The sequence below is a fragment of the Osmerus mordax genome, chromosome 3 (genome assembly GCF_038355195.1).
Source record: "Osmerus mordax isolate fOsmMor3 chromosome 3, fOsmMor3.pri, whole genome shotgun sequence".
Taxonomy (NCBI): Eukaryota; Metazoa; Chordata; class Actinopteri; order Osmeriformes; family Osmeridae; genus Osmerus; species Osmerus mordax.
Window position 1 is genome coordinate 1,436,670 of NC_090052.1, and position 22,500 is coordinate 1,459,169.

General features: G+C 50.9%; 3 protein-coding genes across 4 annotated transcripts in view; 2 read left to right on the forward strand and 1 right to left on the reverse strand.

Annotated features, from left to right (window-relative positions):
* psmd3 (proteasome 26S subunit, non-ATPase 3) overlaps positions 1-6,720 on the forward strand; it is a 7,559-nt gene extending 839 nt beyond the window's left edge. For both annotated transcript variants that reach the window (XM_067231926.1, XM_067231934.1), the window contains 11 exons: positions 234-424; positions 778-915; positions 1,532-1,668; positions 2,273-2,463; positions 2,649-2,752; positions 3,644-3,758; positions 3,854-3,973; positions 4,231-4,334; positions 5,041-5,196; positions 5,493-5,543; positions 5,641-6,720. In XM_067231926.1, the coding sequence (XP_067088027.1) occupies positions 234-424; positions 778-915; positions 1,532-1,668; positions 2,273-2,463; positions 2,649-2,752; positions 3,644-3,758; positions 3,854-3,973; positions 4,231-4,334; positions 5,041-5,196; positions 5,493-5,543; positions 5,641-5,718 (1,385 nt within the window). In that variant the 3' untranslated portion in view covers positions 5,719-6,720. The remainder of the gene's footprint in view (positions 1-233; positions 425-777; positions 916-1,531; positions 1,669-2,272; positions 2,464-2,648; positions 2,753-3,643; positions 3,759-3,853; positions 3,974-4,230; positions 4,335-5,040; positions 5,197-5,492; positions 5,544-5,640) is intronic.
* Positions 6,721-9,546: 2,826 nt separating this feature from the next.
* csf3b (colony stimulating factor 3 (granulocyte) b) lies at positions 9,547-11,672 on the forward strand. Its single transcript, XM_067232152.1, has 5 exons — positions 9,547-9,677; positions 9,954-10,096; positions 10,977-11,087; positions 11,226-11,360; positions 11,450-11,672. The coding sequence occupies exons 1-5, from the start codon at positions 9,662-9,664 to the stop codon at positions 11,621-11,623; spliced, it is 579 nt and encodes a 192-aa protein (XP_067088253.1). The 5' UTR covers positions 9,547-9,661; the 3' UTR covers positions 11,624-11,672.
* Positions 11,673-13,488: 1,816 nt separating this feature from the next.
* Positions 13,489-22,500, reverse strand: part of samd14 (sterile alpha motif domain containing 14) — a 16,529-nt gene continuing 7,517 nt past the window's right edge. Inside the window, exons 3-10 of the mRNA XM_067232091.1 lie at positions 21,891-22,048; positions 21,133-21,451; positions 20,799-20,892; positions 20,611-20,679; positions 19,472-19,628; positions 17,404-17,526; positions 14,884-15,039; positions 13,489-14,730 (exon numbers count right to left, since the gene is read on the reverse strand). Coding sequence (XP_067088192.1) covers positions 14,569-14,730; positions 14,884-15,039; positions 17,404-17,526; positions 19,472-19,628; positions 20,611-20,679; positions 20,799-20,892; positions 21,133-21,451; positions 21,891-22,048 — 1,238 coding nt within the window. The 3' untranslated portion in view covers positions 13,489-14,568. The remainder of the gene's footprint in view (positions 14,731-14,883; positions 15,040-17,403; positions 17,527-19,471; positions 19,629-20,610; positions 20,680-20,798; positions 20,893-21,132; positions 21,452-21,890; positions 22,049-22,500) is intronic.

The window sequence follows — 22,500 nt, forward strand, 5'->3', positions numbered from 1 at the left end:
CAAAAAGTGCATATAGTAAGTGCATGAAAGCGTTAGACCAATCCTTCAACGTGCTTTGCGTAGTAACAGTTTGCTTTGCATCTACTTTGAAGCCGAGTTCATTTATCCGCGGTATATTTGCTAGTGTGCCTGTGTGTACTATGCATGTATCATACTGCAAAATAATTTCCGTGAATAAAATGTGTTTGTACGTGCTCCCTTAACGCTCCCTTTACTCCCGGATACCCTGGCAGACATCAAGGAGCACGTGAAGCAGATCGAGAAGGCTGTGTCCGGTAAGGAGCCTCGCTTCGTGCTGCGGGCGCTACGTGCCCTGCCCTCCACCAGCCGCCGTCTCAACCCCAACGTGCTCCACAAGGCCGTCACCGGCTTCTACACCGCCAACGCCGCCGGCAAGGACTTCCTTCTCGGGTTCCTGGAGGAGGTAACACACCACACGTCTGTCTGTCTGTCTGCAGCAGCAGCAGGGGGAACAGATGGAGCAGGGGGGGTTGGCCAGTGGGGATTGGAACTCCAGAGTTGATGGGGGATCCACAACCCCCTTAATCCTGGGGAAAATGCAATTTGTCTCCCCGAATAAATCACTTGTGCTGATTATAGACACATAATAAAGCATTTTTTAAGTTTAACGTAGTCTGTGTAGTAGCACCACTTCTGATGTGTTGGGCCCAGGAACTGCTCTTGAGAAAATGTCACCGTCATTGTGCCCCCCTAAGTTGATATCAGATTTCCGCTCCTGTGTGTGTGGTGAACATCCTGTGTATGCTGTTCCTCCAGCCCATGGACACGGAGGGAGATGTGCAGTTCCGGCCCCGGACAGGGAAGGCCGCCTCCACCCCTCTCATCCCCGAGGTGGAGGCCTACCTGCAGCTCCTTCTAGTGGTGTACCTCACCAACAACAAGCGCTACACAGAGGTGGAATACGGCCCTCCGGCTGTCTTTGTTTACATTTAGTAATTTAGCAGACGCTCTTATCCAGAGCGAGTTTATACATTTCTGACATTTTTTATGGGGGTGGGTGTGTGTTTATCTTGGAAGCACAGGGTGTAATTGTCAGTTTGGCTTTTGACAATCATACATCTGGAATGCATGTTCACTGCTCCCTCTCTCTCCCCCTCTCCCCCCCTCTGTCCCCCTCCCCCTTCTCTCTCCCCCCTTCTCTCTCCCCCCTTCTCTCTCCCTCCTTCTCTCTCCCCCCTTCTCTGTCTCTCTGCCCCCCTTCTCTCTCTCCCCTGTCTCCCTCCCCTCTCTGTCTCTCCTCCCCCCCTTCTCACTCTGTCTCTCATGCGTACGTGCTGCCTTCCCCTCTCTGCCCAGCATAAGCCCACATCCCTGCCTTCCTCCCTGGGAGTGAGTGTTGACCCCTGGTGTTGACCCCTGGTGTTGACCCCTGGTGTTGACCCCTGGTGTTGACCCCTGGTGTTGACCCCTGGTGTTGACCCCTGGTGTTGACCCCTGGTGTTGACCCCTGGTGGTGTTGACCCCTGGTGTTGACCCCTGGTGTTGACCCCTGGTGTTGTGTCTCTGCCAGGCCCAGAAGGTGTCAGACGACCTGCTGCAGAAGATGGGCTCCCAGAACCGCCGCGCCCTGGACCTGGTGGCCGCCAAGTGTTACTACTACCACGCCCGAGTCTACGAGTTCCTCAACCAGCTGGACACCATACGCAGGTAACACACACCTGCTCTCCCCCTCACACACACACACACACAGTGAGGTCTGACCTGTGCCCCCCCCTCACACACACACACACAGCGAGGTCTCCTCCCCCCCCTCACACACACACAGTGAGGTCTGACCTGTGCCCCCCCCTCACACACACACACAGCGAGGTCTCCTCCTCCCCCCCCCACACACACTGAGGTCTGACCTGTGCCCCCCCCTCACACACACACAGCGAGGTCTCCTCCCCCCCCCTCACACACACACAGCGAGGTCTCCTCCCCCCCCCCACACACAGTGAGGTCTGACCTGTGCCCCCCCTCACACACACACAGTGAGGTCTGACCTGTGCCCTCCCCCCCCCCACACACACACACACACAGTGAGGTCTGACCTGTGCCCCCCCTCACACACACACAGTGAGGTCTGACCTGTGCCCTCCCCCCCCCCCACACACACACACACACACAGTGAGGTCTGACCTGTGCCCCCCCTCACACACACACAGTGAGGTCTGACCTGTGCCCCCCCTCACACACACACAGTGAGGTCTGACCTGTGCCCCCCCTCACACACACACAGTGAGGTCTGACCTGTGCCCCCCCCCCCCAGCTTCCTCCACACGCGGCTGCGCACAGCGACCCTGCGGCACGATGCAGACGGCCAGGCCACCCTGCTGAACTTGCTGCTCAGGAATTACCTGCAGTTCAACCTGTACGACCAGGCCGAGAAGCTGGTGTCCAAGTCTGTGTTCCCGGAGCTGGCCAACAACAACGAGTGGGCCCGCTATCTCTACTACACAGGTGAGCACAGGAGCTCCTGGCCAGGAGCCCAGGAGGAACGCAGCATGACTGGGGAGTGGGTGTGTGTTTGTGGGTAAGGGAGTGTGAGAAGAAGGGATTGTGAGGGAGTGAGTATATATACTATACAGTATACAATATATATATATCTGAGTTGTGTTTGACCTGTCGTGTTGTGTCGTGTCCAGGGCGTATCAAGGCCATCCAGCTGGAATACACTGAGGCCAGACGCACGCTCACCAACGCTCTGAGGAAGGCTCCCCAACACACAGCTGTGGGCTTCAAACAGACCGTTAGTACACACACACTCACAAGCTTTCTCAGCCCACACACCAAAACACATGCACACAGACTGGTCCAGATGAACATCTGCATGTTCTCTTCTCTCTCCCTTAAGGACAATTCCGATTCCTTATCAATTCCTGCTTATCGATTCGATTCCTTATCGATTCTTATTGGGCAGGGGGGGGGGGGAAGAGCACAAACGGGTTTATTTACATTAATTTTCTTTTATATAATTTTCTATAATGCTGCACACCATATACAGTATGTATACATACACATTCCGTTGCTCTTCTACACTTCTATTAGCTACGCTAGCTTAGATATAGAATCTTCCATTTTCAGCCAAGGTCAAATCATATAATATGACAGTGTCAAACATCGGCCATTCTGTTAAACAATTACAATTCGAAGTTTAATAATGGATTAAAAATCAATATGCTCAGTTTAATAATGGATTAACACGACAACGCGAACGTTTTCTGATAACACACGCCCTCTGATAAGTGAAGTGATCAATAATGGGAGACGAATGCCGGAGCTAAAATGTATGCTTCAAACGATGGGACAGAAGATAACTTGGATCGACTACACACAATAAAGGCAAATTGCTTCATACAGTGACAAGTGGTTGTGATCACTTTTGAGCAGTTTAGCTCTACCTTAAATAGTTAGAGATGAAGCGCGAATGTTAGCTGCGCTGCTGCATGCATCGAACACATGACGTTCCGGTAACTTCATTCCATGCTGTGTGTTCAAATGCTTCTTCATATTTGTTGTATTTCCTCCCTTCGACGAAATAGACTTTTTTTACACGCATTACAAGTGGCGTTGTCATTTTGTCGTGTGAAATACAACCAAACTACACCCATCCCTACTCTCCCTCTCCCCCTGTGCCCAGGTTCACAAGCTGTTGATCGTTGTGGAGCTGCTGCTGGGGGAGATTCCAGACAGACTGCAGTTCAGACAGCCCTCCCTCAAGAGATCCCTCATGCCTTACTTCCTGCTCACTCAGGGTACACCTGCTCACACCTGAACTCACCTACACACACCTGAACTCACCTGCACACACCTGAACTCGCCTGCTCACACCTGTTGTGTTGTCCTACAGCCGTGCGAACCGGTAACCTGGCCAAGTTCAACCAGGCTCTGGACCAGTTTGGAGAGAAGTTCCAGGCGGACGGCACCTACACACTGATCATCCGCCTGAGACACAACGTCATCAAGACAGGTCAGACCTGGGCCACTTACCTGAGGCCCGGGTTCGAATCCAGCCTGGGCCGTCTGCTGCATGTCTCCCTCCCTCCCTCCCTCCCTCCCTCCCTCTCCTGTCTATCTTGAACCGTACTGTCCAATAAGGAATGAAAATGCCATAAATGTATCTTAAAAATGACAGGTCAGGATATGCACCTCCACAGTCTGCTAAACAGTGGTTCAGTGCATCAGTGTTGGGTCCCAGAGCTCTGACAGGGAGCCATGTTTCTGCAGGAGTCCGTATGATCAGCCTGTCCTACTCCCGCATCTCCCTGGCCGACATCGCTCAGAAGCTGCAGCTGGACAGCCCGGAGGACGCAGAGTTCATCGTGGCCAAGGTAGGAGTCATCTTCCACAAAGAGGAAGCTCATAGCTTACACACCCTACTTCCTGCTTCCTGTCTGCCTAGCTTCCTGGAGTAACTACCCTTGGTTTTACCTCAGCTTCCTGGGGTAACTACCCCTGGTATTACCTCAGCATCCTGGGGTAACTACCCCTGGTATTACCTCAGCTTCCTGGGGTAACTACCCCTGGTATTACCTCAGCATCCTGGGGTAACTACCCCTGGTATTACCTCAGCTTCCTGGGGTAACTACCCCTGGTTTTACCTCAGCTTCCTGGGGTAACTACCCCTAGTATTACCTCAGCTTCTTGGGGTAACTACTAGGGGTGGGTGGGAGGGAAATCACATATCACATATGAATTGCGATTCAATCTTCTAGCTATTCACATCGATTCACAAATGTAAAAAAAACAACAACAAAAACACAACTGCCTGTCAAGTAACACTAAACGGCAAACCGGAATCAAATGTAAGCATATATTGAATCGAAAATTGATTGTGACCCCAAGAATCGATTCAAATAGCATCGTGAGGTACCAAAACATTCCCACCCCTAGTAACTACTCCTGGTATTACCTCAGCTTCCTGGGGTAACTACCCCTGGTTTTACTTCAGCTTCCTGGGGTAACTACCCCTAGTGTTACCTCAGCATCCTCCCCTCAGCGCTCCTCACCCCTCCCCGGTGTGCCCCCCTCCCCCAGGCGATCCGTGACGGGGTGATCGAGGCCAGCATCAACCACGAGAAGGGCTACGTCCAGTCCAAGGAGACCATGGACATCTACGGAACCAGGGAGCCCCAGCTTGCCTTCCACCAGAGGATCTCCTTCTGCCTGGACATCCACAACATGTCTGTCAAGGTTAGGAACACGCCGGAAGCTGTTGCTGGAGGCTGGTTGTGTGTGGACGTTGTGTCTGGGGGGTCAGATGGCTGAGCGGTTAGGGAATCGGCCTACCAATCAGAAGGTTGCTGGTTCGATTCCTGGCCGTGCCAAAATGAAGTTGTGTCCCTGGGCAAGGCACTTCACCCTACTTGCCTCGGGGGGAATGTCCCTGTACTTACTGTAAGTCGCTCTGGATAAGAGCGTCTGCTAAATGACTAAATGTAAATGTGTGAGGTGGTTGAAGCTAATTTGGCTTTGATGTGTGTCTGCAGGCAATGAGGTTCCCACCCAAGGCCTACAACAAGGACCTGGAGTCAGCCGAGGTAGGCGGTCCTTTCTGTCGGACATACACAACCCTGTGGTTCACACACTGCCTGCTGACCTTACGTGTGTGTGTGTGTGTGTGCGTGTGTGTTTCAGGAGCGTAGAGAACGAGAGCAGCAGGACCTGGAGTTCGCCAAGGAGATGGCAGAGGATGACGACGACAGCTTCCCATGAAGCCCCTCGACACCAGGAGCCGGCAGGAAGTCTCCGTCTAGCTTCCTGTTGGAACAGAACCTTGTTTTTGTTTTTACTGTACAGATCCCATTATTACAAGCAGGGCCAACACCTCACCCACCACTGCTGGTCGCTGCCTGCTTACTGACCCTCCCCTCAACGCTCTGTCCCCCTTACAACAGCCACAAGCCTGGACGTTCATCTCCTGTCAGAGGTCCTACTGCCCCAGTAACCCACACTCACACCAAATGTTGTCCAGGAAGGCTGATGCCACCATATTGTACAAACTGACTAAATAAAAAAATTAATAAATAAAAAAAAAAGTTTAATCGCAGAGTTTCACAGTTGTGAGACTTGTCTCAACCGCACCAGCGTCTGGGAGCTTGTGGTGTTGGTGCGTCTATTGGATTTGAACCAATAAAAGGGTGTGTGTGCAGTTGTTGTCGCAGTGGGGTCTAATTTGGTGAGGAACCCCTTGTCCCAAACACCCAACGCATGTCTGTTTTAGTCTGCTCTTGCTCAACAGCAGGACTGATCCATGATGGGAGCGGCTCACAGTTCAGCGAGGGAACTAGTTTCACAACACCAAGAGGGTTCCAGAAATCTCAGCCTTGTTGTTTTTCCCCAGATTGCGTTCTGGGTCTGTGTCATAGTTTAGTTGTGGTCTTAATACTTCCTGCTTAGTGTCCGACTCATTACTTGACGTGCTGCTGCTTTCCTCTGAAAGTACACTCACTCACCTTGAAATTTGAAGGAATTGAGAGTAATATCCGACTTGGCTGTTTCCATGTAAGAGAGGGTGAGGGAGACGCAGCTCGAGCTGCATGTTTTAACGGCTCGTCGCGGTTCTGGGACTGCTTGCTACATCATGGGTTTAGAGAAGTTTGAGCCTGTGGTTTCTGTGAGGTGTGACCCTAGGATACTGGTGCATGTTTATTTTCTTCAGTTTTCGGGCAGGAGGATCATTTGTGTTATTAAAGGATTTTCTATACACAGCACTGATTGTTTGTATTGTATTTTGGGTTGTTTTTGTCAATTTCTGTTTATTGATTTATAAATACCTTTCAATTCATCTAATTTAATCTAGAAATAATACATCAGAATCAGAATGGGATTTTTTCGCCATGAAAGTTTGCACAGACAAGGAATTTGCTTTGGCAGGAAGGTGCATACAATAAACATAAAGGGACCTAAAATTTAAATATGTGGACTATCTATACTAAGGGTACATAAACTAGCAGTACTAAGTGGAATTAGAATTAAATAAAATATAAGTTCCCGTAAGGGTTAGGGTTAGATTTCACTAGGATTAAATTTCACAGAGCTTATTAATGCCATCAACATCAATTGCTTACCATTTTTTTTCCATTATCCAGAATATTTAAAGATTATTTGAAAAGAGTTACAAGTCCTTGCGCTTCCACACCCTATGAACACACGTGGTCCTACATACTTGTCGATGCAGGCAACTTCTGCACAGTTAGTTTGACATGTAGACCATGACGTGTCCCAAGACGTCACTAACAGATATGGGTGTGCGCCCAAATTGTGTAGTAGGCTAACTATACGTAAACCCAGGTCTTTCCTGCATTATGCAACGAAAGTTTTCTTCCCAAGATGGTGCTGCAATGACCGTGGAATCCACTCATCGATGTCTCAAACTTTGGACAAGAAAGATTTTCATGGCAATAGGCCTACCGGTCTCAAAACGTAGACTACTACCAGCATCAATGTGTAAGACCACGAACGGTATTACTTAATCTCAACATTAATAATACCGTTTTTTACAATCGCTATGACAATTTTTTCAATACTTCTAACAATTTTCCTAAACTCTTAACGCACCAACACACCTACGACACACAATTGGCAAAACGGTTAATTTCATGCTCAAAATCGCACATTGTAAACTAAACTCAAACACTAATTGTCATAAAACAAAAATTCACTAAACATTACACCATGTCTACCAAAACACTGACACATGTTCTCGTTCAACAGGAACATTTAGTCAATCATAGCACAATGTCATAAAAACACTAACATCAGATGGAATTACAGAAACTTCTTTTATATGTGTCAAGTCTCACAGTAAATGGATCATAGATTGTGTTTGCAATGCAGTTTCTTTTGAAGCCTCTACATTTTTGTTTTATTAGGGTTAGTAGGCATGCATGCATTTTGTTTCTTTTGCTGCAGAAATTCAGAACAAAAAATGATGACCCATCTCAGAGTAACTTCATAGAATGTACGGTTACTGTATTATAAAAAAGAAGACAGAAACATAATTGCTGCAGTAAAGGCTTCATTTGCAACAGGACATTACTGTAAGAAATATGCAATATAGCTGCCATTTACAGTATTTCATCAGTTACCCCAGCTCTGGCTCTTCTCTGAGCGCCACCACGCATTCCAACTGCTCTCCCTTGCCCCACTCCTCTCCCTCGTGCAGCATTACTGTATTCTTACTTTCTCCGGGTTGCTCTATTGTTATTTTCCACACAAGATCAGCCCAAATAGGTCCTCTTTATATACCATATGGTCATGCGATTGAAAGAACCTCAACATCTGAATGTTTCCTAGTTGGGAATCAGCTGTGATTTGTTTGCGTAACTTCAACCAGTTGTTTCTCAGCAATGGAATAAAATACAGGGGATATATTTGTGTTTCAATTCACAATATGAACAGCTGTTCACTTTGACTTTAGCCAATAAGTTCTGACATACAGTGTGAAAGCATTGGTAAATTGGGCAGTAAAAATCGATTGTTTTGGTCTTGGTTGAACTTGTGTGTAAAGAAGTTCAAACATTTTAAATTTGTGTTTACACTACGCATTTTGTTTTAAAGCAACAAGAAATGTGTATATATATGATGTTGTATAGCCAACACAGACGGATGTGGTGCTAACTGTGTCAATAGTTTAGGAAACTTGTTAAAAGTATTGAACAAATTGTCATAGCGATTGTAAAATACGGTAAATAAAAATGCGTTTGTCACCCATTGTCGCGCCGTTGACTTGGTTGTGGGGGGGAGGGGGGGCTAACCCTTGCTCAGGGGCCTGGCACCAAATGTGATATGACTGGTACTACATTTACATTTAGTCATTTAGCAGACGCTCTTATCCAGAGCGACTTACAGTAAGTACAGGGACCCCCCGAGGCAAGTAGGGTGAAGTGCCTTGCCCAAGGACACAACGTCAGTTGGCATGACCGGGAATCGAACTGGCAACCTTCGGATTACTAGCCCGACTCCCTCACCACTCAGCCACCTGACTCCGTACTGGGTTTCCTTAGTGTTTTGCAATGCACTTTCTTTTGAAGCCTCTCTATATTTTTGTTTTGTTAAAACATGCATGCATTTTGTTTCTTTTGATGCAGAAATTCAGTTTAAAAAAAATTATGACCCATCTCAGAGTAGCTTTATAGAATGTACGGTTTATGAAAAAAGAAGACAGAGAATTGCTGCAGTAAAGGCTTCATTGCAAAAGGGACATTACTGCAAGATAATAGAAATATGCAATATAGCTGCCATTTACAGTACTTTGTCAGTAACCCTAGCTAAATTTGTTGTATAGCCTACACAGACGGATGTTGTGTCAAGAGTTTCGGAAAATTGTTAAAAGTATTGAATAAATTGTCATAGCAACTGTAAAAAACTCTAATCCGTAATGTAAATTGACACTTTAGACAAAATTGCTTCCGTGAGCATTACAACGGCCCAATGACAATAGACTTCGCAAGTTGTTACAGCCCATCGTAGTCTCCTGGAGTGACGCATGTGTACGCTTCATTTAAAAAAGTTGACAATAGTAAGAGTCATGTCCGTCTGTGGTCGTCATCAGTTGGAAATCCCACTCTGCACTTCAGTATAAGTAGGCAGCCTATATCATCCAAATGGCAGTTAAGAATCAAGCTTTAATATCTTTACATTATACTGACACAGAATGAACTCGCTTTTGAGTAAGTAATATTTGACCAATTTTGATGTAATGTCATTATCAGTAAGCTTCTAGGTATTTGATATTTTAGTCCAAACTCGTATGGGGTTTAAAATAAGGCTGCACTGGTGAGAATTATAGTCTCAAATGCCTAATAACTTTATGAAGACCCTTCTTGTTTCGCACACCCTTTCAAAGAAGCCTATTTGGCGGAACGCATGCGTGATTTTTTTCCTTTTCTTGACTGTTATTAATCGGTTGCATCGATTATACGGTGTTTAATTGTGTCCCTTGTTAGTGCTAGCTCTGCAGTGCTGTGTAGCTGCCCTGGTGTGTGCTGCGCCTGTCCATCTTCCTGATGACGCAGACTTCGAACAGACGCTGGAGAAAGCACAGAGCTTGGTCAAGAAGATCCTTTTCGACATTCCTTCGGCCCAAAAGGTAAGCGTGCAAGATGATCTTTATTTACCGGAGTTGTTATTTTTCGATGTTGTTCATGAATATTTTATAAGTAGGTGTACCTTTTGTAGTTTGTCGTAAGCCTACTTTAAGACGTATTTAACGCACGTTAATAGGCCTACCAGAGATCGCAAAAGTACACACATCCTTCACTCAAGTAGAAGTACAGATACTCATGTTTAAAAAGACCCTGGTAAAAGTTGAAGTAGGCCATTTACTACACTTTTTCACTCAAGTTAAAGTAAAGAAGTATGGTCTCTCACAGATACTTTAGTAAAAAAGTAATCATTACTACTAGCCTGTTTTGGTAAATGGTTGTCATAAAAATGGTGTGACACTGATACCAGAAAAATCTACTTAAGTACAGTATTTGTACTTTGTTACTTCCCATCTCAGGTTAATACTCAGTACTCACCTGTACATACAAATGGCAAATCAAATGTGAAACTTGAAAGTGTTACTTTTATCAATTTAACTGTAAATTCACTGCAACCTAACCAGTGGGTTGCAATTTTCTTTCATTCATTAGTATAGTGAAATCCAAACAAATAATCAATTAAGCAGTTTATATTTTAAAAACCTTTCCCCAGATATTTTTTGCTTTTCGAACCCCTCATATGTATTACATGACATACATTCATGATGGACATGATTGGCTGAGACAGTCACTCCAAATTCTGTAACGAGATGTCAGAAAATAGGCTGTGACAGTAAATCAAACAGAAACTTCTTCAGCGGCAACCGGACCACAGCCTCCCAGAGTGAACAAGAACAACACACCACCTGTATGTCAGATCCAGCCTGCGTCGCCAGGCGGAGGAAGGGCTCTTCTCCGTCTGACCAATCATTCTGTTGTCCTCAGGACCTAACCCTTGACGCCTCCAGCCATACTGGGAACCTGCAACTGATGCTGAAAACCCTGGGTATCCCTCCAAACCCCACCATCAAACCCATATCAGCACACTTCACCCTGGTCAGTGTGTGTGTGTGTGTGTGTGTGTGTGCGTGTGCATACACGTGTGCCTGTGCGCCTGTCTTCCATACGTGTTTGACAATGCGCGTCAGCGTGCAGAGGGTGTGTGTGTGACGGTGTTTGTGCTCCGCCCCGCAGGAAGTGTGTCTGCAGCGCATGAGCCTGGGTCTGCAGCTGCACCACAGCCTGCTGAGAGATCTGACGTCAGCCTCCACCATCGCCATCAAGCACCTGCAGGTAGACCTCAGAGACCTGCAGGCCCTGGTCAACAAGGTGAGACTGCTGTGCGAGGCTCTCTCTCACACACACACACACACTGGGGCAAGCATCCATGTTTATTGTGTGTATGTGTGTGTTCTCAGATGCAGAAACAGTCCCAGCTGAGTGAGGAGCCGAGCTTCACGCTCAGCATCTCAGGAACCTACGACGTCCAGGTGGCAACACACCTGGCTCTGCAGCAGCTACGCATCTTCAGCCACGACCTGGGCCGAAGCCTGAGGAACATCCAGGCCTCTCTACCTGGGACCCAGGCCTGAGGAACATCCAGGCCTCTCTTCCTGGAACCCAGGGCTGAGGAACATCCAGGCCTCTGTACCTGGGCCGAAGCCTGAGGAACATCCACGCCTCTCTACCTGGGACCCAGGCCTGAGGAACATCCAGGCCTCTCTACCTGGAACCCAGGGCTGAGGAACATCCACGCCTCTCTACCTGGGACCCAGGGCTGAGGAACATCCAGGCCTCTCTACCTGGGACCCAGGCCTGAGGAACATCCAGGCCTCTCTACCTGGAACCCAGGCCTGAGGAACATCCAGGCCTCTCTACCTGGGACCTGGGGAGGAACCCCACCACCGAGCAGGCTCAGACCCCCAGGAAACAGAGGCTGGACAGTGGTTGGGTTCTCTTTGCGGTGGTGGGGACAGGGAGCTGAGGTCTGGCTGAGGGGGAGGACTAACAGCGCACGACACATGAAAAAAAACATTCTCCTCGTCTCTCCAGTTTGAGCCTGTTTCTCTGCTCCTTTCTCCCCACACCCTTTTTCTTGGAAAATTTTTTATGGCTTGAGTTCATTAGAACACGTTATAGACCTTTATTTAACCAGTAGAGCCCCGTTGATATGAGGGCTTCAATGGAGCCCTGGTCGGGACAGGCAGCATCGTCAAATCAGACAGTTGCTGACAGGATCTAAAAATGAAAGCACAGTCACGTTTCAAAAGAGACATTTCTAGGAGTCAGTTTCATAACCATGGTAAATCCAAAACATTGACGTGCGCCTTAATTCTTTCAATTTGGATTCGAAAGCATTTAATAGGATTCATTCATTGAGTTGTCATTCTGCGGCGTAGTCCATGTCAACGGTGCAGAATAGACAACTGCTCCTTTTTCTGTTTTTTGTAGGTGCAGACAGAAAGCAGGATGGGAATAGGAAGCATGTCCACACCTGTCTGTCTGCAGTCCCTTATTGTATTTCAGTTCCAGAGAAACCCAGGAATGTTGAAATTCCCTCCAGGTTGATGTATTCTCACTCTGAATGTCTTTTTAATTTATGATCTTGTATTTATTCTATTTATTAGGTTATTTATTTTGTATGATTATTTGTACTTGTCTCTAGAATCTGGAGTCCTCATGTCTGCAATTTTAACTTATTGTGTTTCTCTGAAGTATGAATGTATTTAATAAGACTTTTACACAGACAGAAGGATGAGTGAACCTCTGTGATGACAGTGTTTAGTTGTGCACGAGAGCCTTCAGCTTGTCTCATGTAGGAGTTACATAGCAAGGCACTGGGACAGCGTTTCCCAAAAGTCTTTGTTTTAAAGGGAAACCGTTTTTTATTGTTCGTTTTACATTGACAATTGCATTGAGTAAACCCAATGGGAAATGGCTTTCTGTATTTCTGTAAGTCATCACTATACATTACACATATGATTGTATTTCTAAAGCCTATTTATATGAAATGTATTTATTTTATATGAAAAAACGTTTATGCTATGCCACCTCCCAAAAATGTTGTAAATGAAAAACAATACTGAAGAGATGTATTTCCCCATGTAATTTATGTAATGTTCCAGACAACTTCAATAAAAAAAAATTAAGTAGTGATTTACTGTCGAAAAGTGTTGCATTTTAACTGCATTATTTCCCCTACTCAAATGTTTTAATAATTATTAGCATTTTCCTCAGATTATTTCCTGTGTTGCTTCACCTCGAAAAAAAAGTCCGGCCCCGCCCACTTCCTGTAAATGTAAACACTGTAAGACGTCACACAACGTTCAGTTTAGTCAGGACCATTGTGTGAGTCTGGAGTCCCTGTGTTGCACAAGGAACGAGAGGGGCGAGTGACAATGTTTGAGTAATGAGATTAAGGACAGGGATGAAACAGGCAGCCTATAGCTCGTTTGAGGGCAAGGGCTGTTTTTATTGACCATTGTTGTCAAAAATGATGCACATGAGCCTTCGTCTGATCTGCCAGCTCTGAACGTTACTCTGGACACGTGAGTAGATCAGATCGACCCGGAGCGACTGAAGCGACAGCGTACAGCACTGGGGTATGAACTTCTGCATCTCTCTTCTCCTCTGACTGAAAACCCTCCTGCGACAATGTTTGAAGAGAGGAGAGGGAAGGAGGACAAGAGAGGAAGAGGAGGAGAGGAAGATGAAGAGAAGGCTTCAAGCCACTGAGAAGTACCCAGGAACAGAACCCCACCGGAGTCCATCACTGTAGTAGACCCCTCGACCTCCTACAACCTCCCCCTGAAACAGTTATACAAACACACCCGCACACATCCACATACCACAATCACAAACATGCAGATTGTAAACATACAGTACTTTATATACAAACACACTCGGTAGTCAAACGCCTAGTCCGTGTGACGTCAGGGTCTTTATCTCGGGCTTGACGTGATGGCAGCTGGCCGGAGCTGACTCACGTTACAGGAAGTGATGTTGCTGTGATGTGTTGGAGAGATATGTTGCGCTTAATGAGAAGGTAGAATCAGTGTTTTACATACGATGTAAAAAACACAGGTTTGATGGTGAGTTTGTGGTGATGGTTTGCGAAAGTCTTTGATTTGTCACTGCTGTTTTCAAGCTTTGACAGTCTGTACGGGGAATATAAAGCGTTCAAATAGCACTGATAGCATAGTTAATATATATCCATTAACAAAATCTTTTTGGCAAGTAGGCCCTTTTTGTGTTTTGTAGAATGTTGGAATACATTTGTGTACATATAGCCTAACATACCATATTTATTTTCCAGTACCAAAAATGTATCAGAATTTCCACATACTTCGCCTGCTGACAACTGTCCAAGAATGGCACTTCTTGAGTATGTCTTCTGACCCGGACATTTGACTGTAATAAAGCCGTACAGTTCATCATCGACTCAAGTTGTTCTTCTGTCCGACTGCAATAGTTGAAAGTTGCGTGGTCCTGAACACACCCCCAGGTGTCGCGGGGGCGTTGTGGCGCCATCTGGTGGCTAGGTGTAGCTCCTGCGCTGCTCCAGATCCTTCCTGCGCTGTTTTTCCTTCTGTTTCTCCAGCTTGTCCTGCGCTTTGCGCTCCTTGTCTGCCGCCGTGTGGATATCCTTGATGCGACGTTTCAGAGCGCTGCGGTCTGAATAACTGTTCACGCCCAAGCCCTAACAATGAGACTAGAGTGAGATTCAAATGGTCTAGACTAGACTAAAACAGAACAAATTGGAGTATAATAGAATGTAAATTACTTGGTTGGACTGTGAAGGATTTATATGAAATAAATATGGTCAACATGTAATCGTCTCCCCTCCTCTCACCTTCAGCTTGCTGTTGTCCATCTGCAGAAGTTGCTCCCCGTCGATTTCCCTGGCTGAGAACTCTGGGATGTACTGCTCCATGTTCAGGCCCTGGAGCCACTGGCACACCTGCAGGGTGCTCCAGGACGACACCAGGCCCAGCGGCTCGTCTGTGGGCTGGGGGGCAGAGACACAGACTCACACCCTGAGAGCACACCCTGAGAGCACACCCTGAGAGCACACCCTGAGAGCACACCCTGAGAGCACACCCTGAGAGCACACCCTGGCCTCAGCACACCCGGGCCTCAACACACCCTGGCCTCAGCACACCCTGGCCTCAACACACCCTGGCCTCAACACACCCTGGCCTCAACACACCCTGGCCTCAGCACACCCTGGCCTCAACACACCCTGGCCTCAGCACACCCTGGCCTCAACACACCCTGAGAGCACACCCTGGCCTCAGCACACCCTGGCCTCAACACACCCTGGCCTCAGCACACCCTGGCCTCAGCACACCCTGGCCTCAACACACCCTGGCCTCAGCACACCCTGGCCTCAGCACACCCTGGCCTCAACGCACCCTGAGAGCACACCCTGGCCTCAACACACCCTGGCCTCAACACACCCTGGCCTCAACACACCCTGGCCTCAGCACACCCTGGCCTCAACACACCCTGGCCTCAACACACCCTGGCCTCAGCACACCCTGGCCTCAGCACACCCTGGCCTCAACACACCCTGGCCTCAACACACCCTGGCCTCAACACACCCTGGCCTCAGCACACCCTGGCCTCAACACACCCTGGCCTCAGCACACCCTGGCCTCAACACACCCTGGCCTCAGCACACCCTGGCCTCAGCACACCCGGGCCTCAACACACCCTGGCCTCAGCACACCCTGGCCTCAACACACCCTGGCCTCAACACACCCTGGCCTCAACACACCCTGGCCTCAGCACACCCTGGCCTCAACACACCCTGGCCTCAGCACACCCTGGCCTCAACACACCCTGAGAGCACACCCTGGCCTCAGCACACCCTGGCCTCAACACACCCTGGCCTCAACACACCCTGGCCTCAGCACACCCTGGCCTCAGCACACCCTGGCCTCAACACACCCTGGCCTCAGCACACCCTGGCCTCAGCACACCCTGGCCTCAACGCACCCTGAGAGCACACCCTGGCCTCAACACACCCTGGCCTCAACACACCCTGGCCTCAACACACCCTGGCCTCAGCACACCCTGGCCTCAACACACCCTGGCCTCAACACACCCTGGCCTCAGCACACCCTGGCCTCAGCACACCCTGGCCTCAACACACCCTGGCCTCAACACACCCTGGCCTCAGCACACCCTGGCCTCAACACACCCTGGCCTCAGCACACCCTGGCCTCAACACACCCTGGCCTCAGCACACCCTGGCCTCAACACACCCTGGCCTCAACACACCCTGGCCTCAGCACACCCTGGCCTCAGCACACCCTGGCCTCAACACAACCTGGCCTCAGCACACCCTGGCCTCAGCACACCCTGGCCTCAACACACCCTGAGAGCACACCCTGGCCTCAGCACACCCTGGCCTCAGCACACCCTGGCCTCAGCACACCCTGGCCTCAACACACCCTGGCCTCAGCACACCCTGGCCTCAGCACACCCTGGCCTCAACACACCCTGAGAGCACACCCTGGCCTCAGCACACCCTGGCCTCAACACACCCTGGCCTCAACACACCCTGGCCTCAGCACACCCTGGCCTCAGCACACCCTGGCCTCAACACAACCTGGCCTCAGCACACCCTGGCCTCAGCACACCCTGGCCTCAACACACCCTGGCCTCAACACACCCTGAGAGCACACCCTGGCCTCAGCACACCCTGGCCTCAACACACCCTGGCCTCAGCACACCCTGGCCTCAACACACCCTGGCCTCAACACACCCTGGCCTCAGCACACCCTGGCCTCAACACACCCTGGCCTCAGCACACCCTGGCCTCAACACACCTTGGCCTCAACACACCCTGGCCTCCCCCTCATCAGGGGAGTCAGGACCGCTCACTCCCCCTGACAAGCACGGCAGCAGCCCCCCACAGGAAGGCCAGTGAGAGGGAGAGAGGAGTGGGGAAGGGAGATGAGCAGGGCGGAGAGATGGCCCTCCTGACTGAGCAGGGTCATGGGGTCTCACCTCCAGAGAAACACAGTCTGCTGCCCCCTGGTGGTGAGTTGGCAGAACAACAGCAGGCCTTGCTGTGGCCCCGGGGCTGTAGCGCATGGCTGTGCTTACACGTGATTAGAGCTTCACAACCCCCTCTGATAGTAAACACACCTAAAGCTTTCTCTCCTCATCCTTCACACCTCTGGTCTAGTGTAGATAATGGTACGGCCTGCTGGTCTGTGTCACACTGCCAGGGGGAGGAGGGTGGGGTGGGGGGGAGGGGGGTGTGGTGGGGGGGAGGGGGGTGGGGTGGGGGGGGAGGGGGGTGGGGGGGGGTGGGGGGGGAGGGGGGTGTGGTAGGGCGTGGTAGGGTTGAGGGTCTCACCTCGTCTGAGGACTGGGACAGGGTGTGGTAGGGGTGGGAGGAGCGAGAGGATGAGTCTGCTGTTGAACCGCTGGATGTCTGGGGAGGACTCCTGGGAGAAAACTCCTCACTGAGGGCTGACTCCTGGAGGAGGGAGAGGGGGGAGGGAGGGATGGAAAGACAGGGAGATATGTATAACAAACATATTCAAACATATTTTGTTCTGGTGCTAGTATGACAGTATGTAGTCGTGCACGAGATCACAGGGCTGTTGTCATGAGGAGGACTGGCAGGGGACAACAGAGTGGGACACATCTCTCTGAGATCTGGACATCTGCCTGGGCTGATGCACTTATGTGTAACCCTTTGTATAGCCCTTTTTACACGCAAGCATGTCACAGAGGGCTTCACATACGCCCATAGAACTGCCCCTCAACCAACCTAAACCCTCAAGGAAGACAAGGAAAAACTCCCAGAAAAACTCACAAGAGGAGAAAAAATGGAAGAAACCTTGGGAGGAGCAATTCAGTGAGGGATCCCCTCCTCCAGAGACGGTTGGTGAAAGAGAGATGCAGAACACTGACTAACAGCTCCCCGGAGAGGAGTGGAGGAGGAGAGGAGCAGAGGGGGAGTGGTGTTATTCAGGCTGCTGAAAGTGCTACTGGCCCCTCTGCAGACACCAACAGCCAATCAGAACCATCTGACCAGCTGGCCGATGCTGGGGGATTTAATAGGGCTCTGCTCCCCCAGGGAAAAGACTGGAGAGGAGAGAGAGAGGGGGGGAGAGAGAGAGGAGGGGGGAGAGAGGGGGGGAGAGAGAGAGGGGGAGAGAGAGGGGGAGAGAGAGGGGGAGAGAGAGGGGGGGAGAGAGGGGGGGGGAGAGAGGGGGAGAGAGAGGGGGGGGGAGAGAGAGGGGGGGAAAGAGGGGGGGGAGAGAGAGGGGGGGAGAGAGGGGGGGAGAGAGAGGGGAGGGGAGAGAGAGAGGGGGGGGGAGAGAGGGGGGGGAGAGAGAGGGGGGGGAGAGAGAGCACTGAAAGTGCATCCCGGATGTGTGATTGTTAAAAGCCAAACTGACAATTAAACCCTGTGCTTCCAAGATAAGCACGCACCCCCCCCACACACACACACACACAGGGCTTTTAGATGAGTCATGGTGCAGGTGTAAGGGAGAATACAAAACAAGCACAGGTGCTCGTCACGACATGGAGCTCACAGAGGAAGTCTGGATCTGATACACACAAGGCTACATCCAGACAGTCATCTGGTCTGGGTCTGGGTCTGGGTCTGGGTCTGCGTCTGGTCTGGGTCTGGGTCTGGTCTGGGTCTGGTCTGGGTCTGGTCTGGGTCTTGTCTGCGTCTGGGTCTGGGTCTGGTCTGGTCTGGTCTGGGTCTGGTCTGGGTCTTGTCTGGGTCTGGGTCTGGGTCTGGTCTGGATCTGGTCTGGGTCTGGATGTTAGCTGACCAATGACCACTCTTTCCTCCTGCTCATCTTGACCCTGACATGGTGGTTAGCTAACAGCATCCCAGCGGTCACCTACATAACCTGAGGAAAATCAACAGCATCGATCTCACCAAGTACTTTCTGCTGAGGTCTGCAAATGGAAATCTCTCTGTGTGGTGTGTGTGTCCATGGTGTGCTTGTGTGTGTATGGTGTGTGTGTTTGTGCATGTGGTGTGCATGTGTGTATGTGCGTAGCTGTCCACAGAATAAGCAAGATGGATGGTTTGGTAAGGAGAGGGCTGCTTCATTAGAGGACAAGGACATGCTAGGAAGCTATTCCATCAAGACATGCACTTTGTAAGTTTGACACAGTGATTTCTCAACACAAGCTGTCTTATTCCAGTACTGCATACTGAATACTGTGTACTCTAAATGATTAAGTCATACTTTAACCTCCCACCCCCACCAAGAAACCTGTAAGAACATGTTGTGTCCTGACAGGCTCGGGGGGAGACTCTATCCTGTCGGAACCAGACTTGCTCAGCCGAGCACAGATGTAGGTTTGGCTGGATTAGAGCTGTGTGCGTTGTGGGGAGCAGACGTCATGGTTACCTGGGACGTCATGGTTACCTGGGACGTCATGGTTACCTGGGAGTGAGACTTGCGGGGGGGGCAGTCCTGGGAGGCCAGCTTGGGGGAGCAGGGGGGGGTTCCCCCGGAGGAGACAGAACCCCGGGCGCTGTCGGAGAACCAGGAGAACGGTACGAAGGAACCGGAGGAGCGCGACGGGCTCTCTGACGGCTCCCTGAACACACACACGTACACATGCACACATGCACACACACATAGGCATATACACACTGTCAGTGGAGGTATTTTGGGCAGAGAGACGGATAGAAAGAGAGCTGTGGAGGTGGAGGCAGGTGGAGAGAGGTGGAGGCAGGTGGAGAGAGGTGGAGGGAGGTGGAGAGGGGTGGAGGCAGGTGGAGAGAGGTGGAGGCAGGTGGAGAGAGGTGGAGGCAGGTGGAGAGAGGTGGAGGGAGGTGGAGAGAGGTGGAAGGAGGTGGAGGGAGGTGGAGAGGGGTGGAGGCAGGTGGAGAGAGGTGGAGGGAGGTGGAGAGGGGTGGAGGCAGGTGGAGAGAGGTGGAGAGGGGTGGAGGCAGGTGGAGAGAGGTGGAGGCAGGTGGAGAGGGGTGGAGGCAGGTGGAGAGAGGTGGAGGCAGGTGGAGAGAGGTGGAGGCAGGTGGAGAGAGGTGGAGAGAGGTGGAGGCAGGTGGAGAGAGATGGAGGCAGGTGGAGAGGGGTGGAGGCAGGTGGAGAGAGGTGGAGGCAGGTGGAGAGAGGTGGAAGCAGGTGGAGAGAGGTGGAGGCAGGTGGAGAGAGGTGGAGAGAGGTGGAGAGAGGTGGAGGGAGGTGGAGAGGGGTGGAGGCAGGTGGAGAGAGGTGGAGAGGGGTGGAGGCAGGTGGAGAGAGGTGGAGGCAGGTGGAGGCAGGTGGAGAGGGGTGGAGGCAGGTGGAGAGAGGTGGAGGCAGGTGGAGAGAGGTGGAGGCAGGTGGAGAGAGGTGGAGAGAGGTGGAGAGAGGTGGAGGCAGGTGGAGAGAGATGGAGGCAGGTGGAGAGGGGTGGAGGCAGGTGGAGAGAGGTGGAGGCAGGTGGAGAGAGGTGGAGGCAGGTGGAGAGAGGTGGAGGCAGGTGGAGAGAGGTGGAGGCAGGTGGAGAGAGGTGGAGGCAGGTGGAGAGAGGTGGAGGCAGGTGGAGAGGGGTGGAGGGAGATGGAGGTCAGTACCTGCTTCCCATAGACAGCCTGTTAGATTTATCCTTCCTAACCCTCACATAAGACCGGCGCAGAGTCACCCTGTGAACAATATAGATCAGTGTGAGAGTGTGTGTGTGTGATGGGGAGGGAGTTACGTATATGTGTGTGTGGGAGAAGGGGTCGGGTGTGTGTGTGTGTGTTTGTTCCATGTAACTCACCCCAAGTCCAGAAACCTTCTCTTGGTCTTCTTGTCAAAAATAACGCTTCCTGGGTCTGCTGGACTGGTGTCTCTACTGTCATCTGAGACCAGGACTGACAGACAGGCAGACAGACAGACAGAAAGACAGGCAGACAGGCAGACAGAGAGACAGAGAGACAGACAGAGGTAGACAGAGAGACAGAGAGACAGACAGACAGGCAGACAGAGAGGCAGACACAGAGACAAACAGAGAGGTAGACAGACAGACACATAAACAGACAGGAGTCAAAGCAGAGTAAAAGGTTTATCCTGACCCCCCCCCCCCCCTCCCCTCCTGGTTGGCCCCTCCTCACCCTCGCTGTCCGGGCGCCGCCCCCGCCGCAGGTAGACGGGAGAGAAGTCGGGGCTGGGACACGACCTGGAGGGCGAGGGGCTGGGCGTGGCCAGGGCTTCCTGGGACGAGGTGTTGGTCAGCGGGCGGTAGCGCCCTCTGGGGGCGGGGCAGGCGGCCACGCCCTCCTCAGGCGGGCGGCGGACGAGGGAGGAGTCGAAAGAGAAGGCGGGGCTCCGCAGGGCGGGCGAGGATGACAGGAGGATGTCAGGGGAGGGGGAGGAGCCTCCGAGGGAGGGGTGGAGCGGGGATCGGGCGGAGGACAGGGGGCTTTCCAGACACTAGGACACACGCACACATACATACACACACATACATACACACACACACATACATACACACACATACATACACACACACACACACACACATACACACACACACACACACACACACACACACAGCATACATACACACACACACATACATACACACACATACATACACACACATACATACACACACACACACATACATATATACACACACACACAGACAGTAGGTTGCTGTATCATAGAAACAAACTCCTCAGGATGTTACACACCTCCCTAAGTCCATGGGTCAGATCTGTAACTCTAGACAGCCTGCCCTGCTTCAGTCAGAAAAAACACCCAGCATGCATCACTCTCACCTGCACGCTCAGCAACAAACCAAACCTGGTCCTGGGCGTGCCCTGTGGGGATCCCAGGTCATTGATTGGCTGTCGCGTGCGTCACTCACCCTCCTCTCCAGGCTGTCGTCTCCCTCGGTGGAGCTCACGCTGTCACGGAAACGGGAGCGTGAGGGGCGGTGCCTCCGGGCTTTGACGGACAGTTGGGCCCGCCCCTTCTGGATGCTGTTGTCCAGCAGCTCTGTCTCTGGAACCGCCTCGTTCAGGTCTGAGGGACGATCACAGAGAAGTGGATGAGAACTTCAGAGATGATCTGAGATGATCTGAGATGATCTGAGACACCGACAAACTCTGATGCACCTTGGAGGGTTTGGGTTGGTCCGGGTAGCTGTGTGGGCGTGTATGTGAAGCTATCTTCGACCCTTGCTTGTGAAAAAAAGGGCTGAATAGATTTGATACACTGTGAGATTCCTCCCCTGACTGTCTGCAGGGAACTGAGAGAGGGGATGAGAGAGAGGATGAGAGGGGATGAGAGAGGGGATGAGAGAGAGGATGAGAGAGGGATGACAGAGGGGGATGAGAGAGGATGAGAGAGAATGAGAGGGGATGAGAGAGGGGATGAGAGAGGGGATGAGAGAGAGGATGAGAGAGAGGATGAGAGAGGGGATGAGAGAGGATGAGAGAGAATGAGAGAGGGATGACAGAGGGGATGAGAGAGGA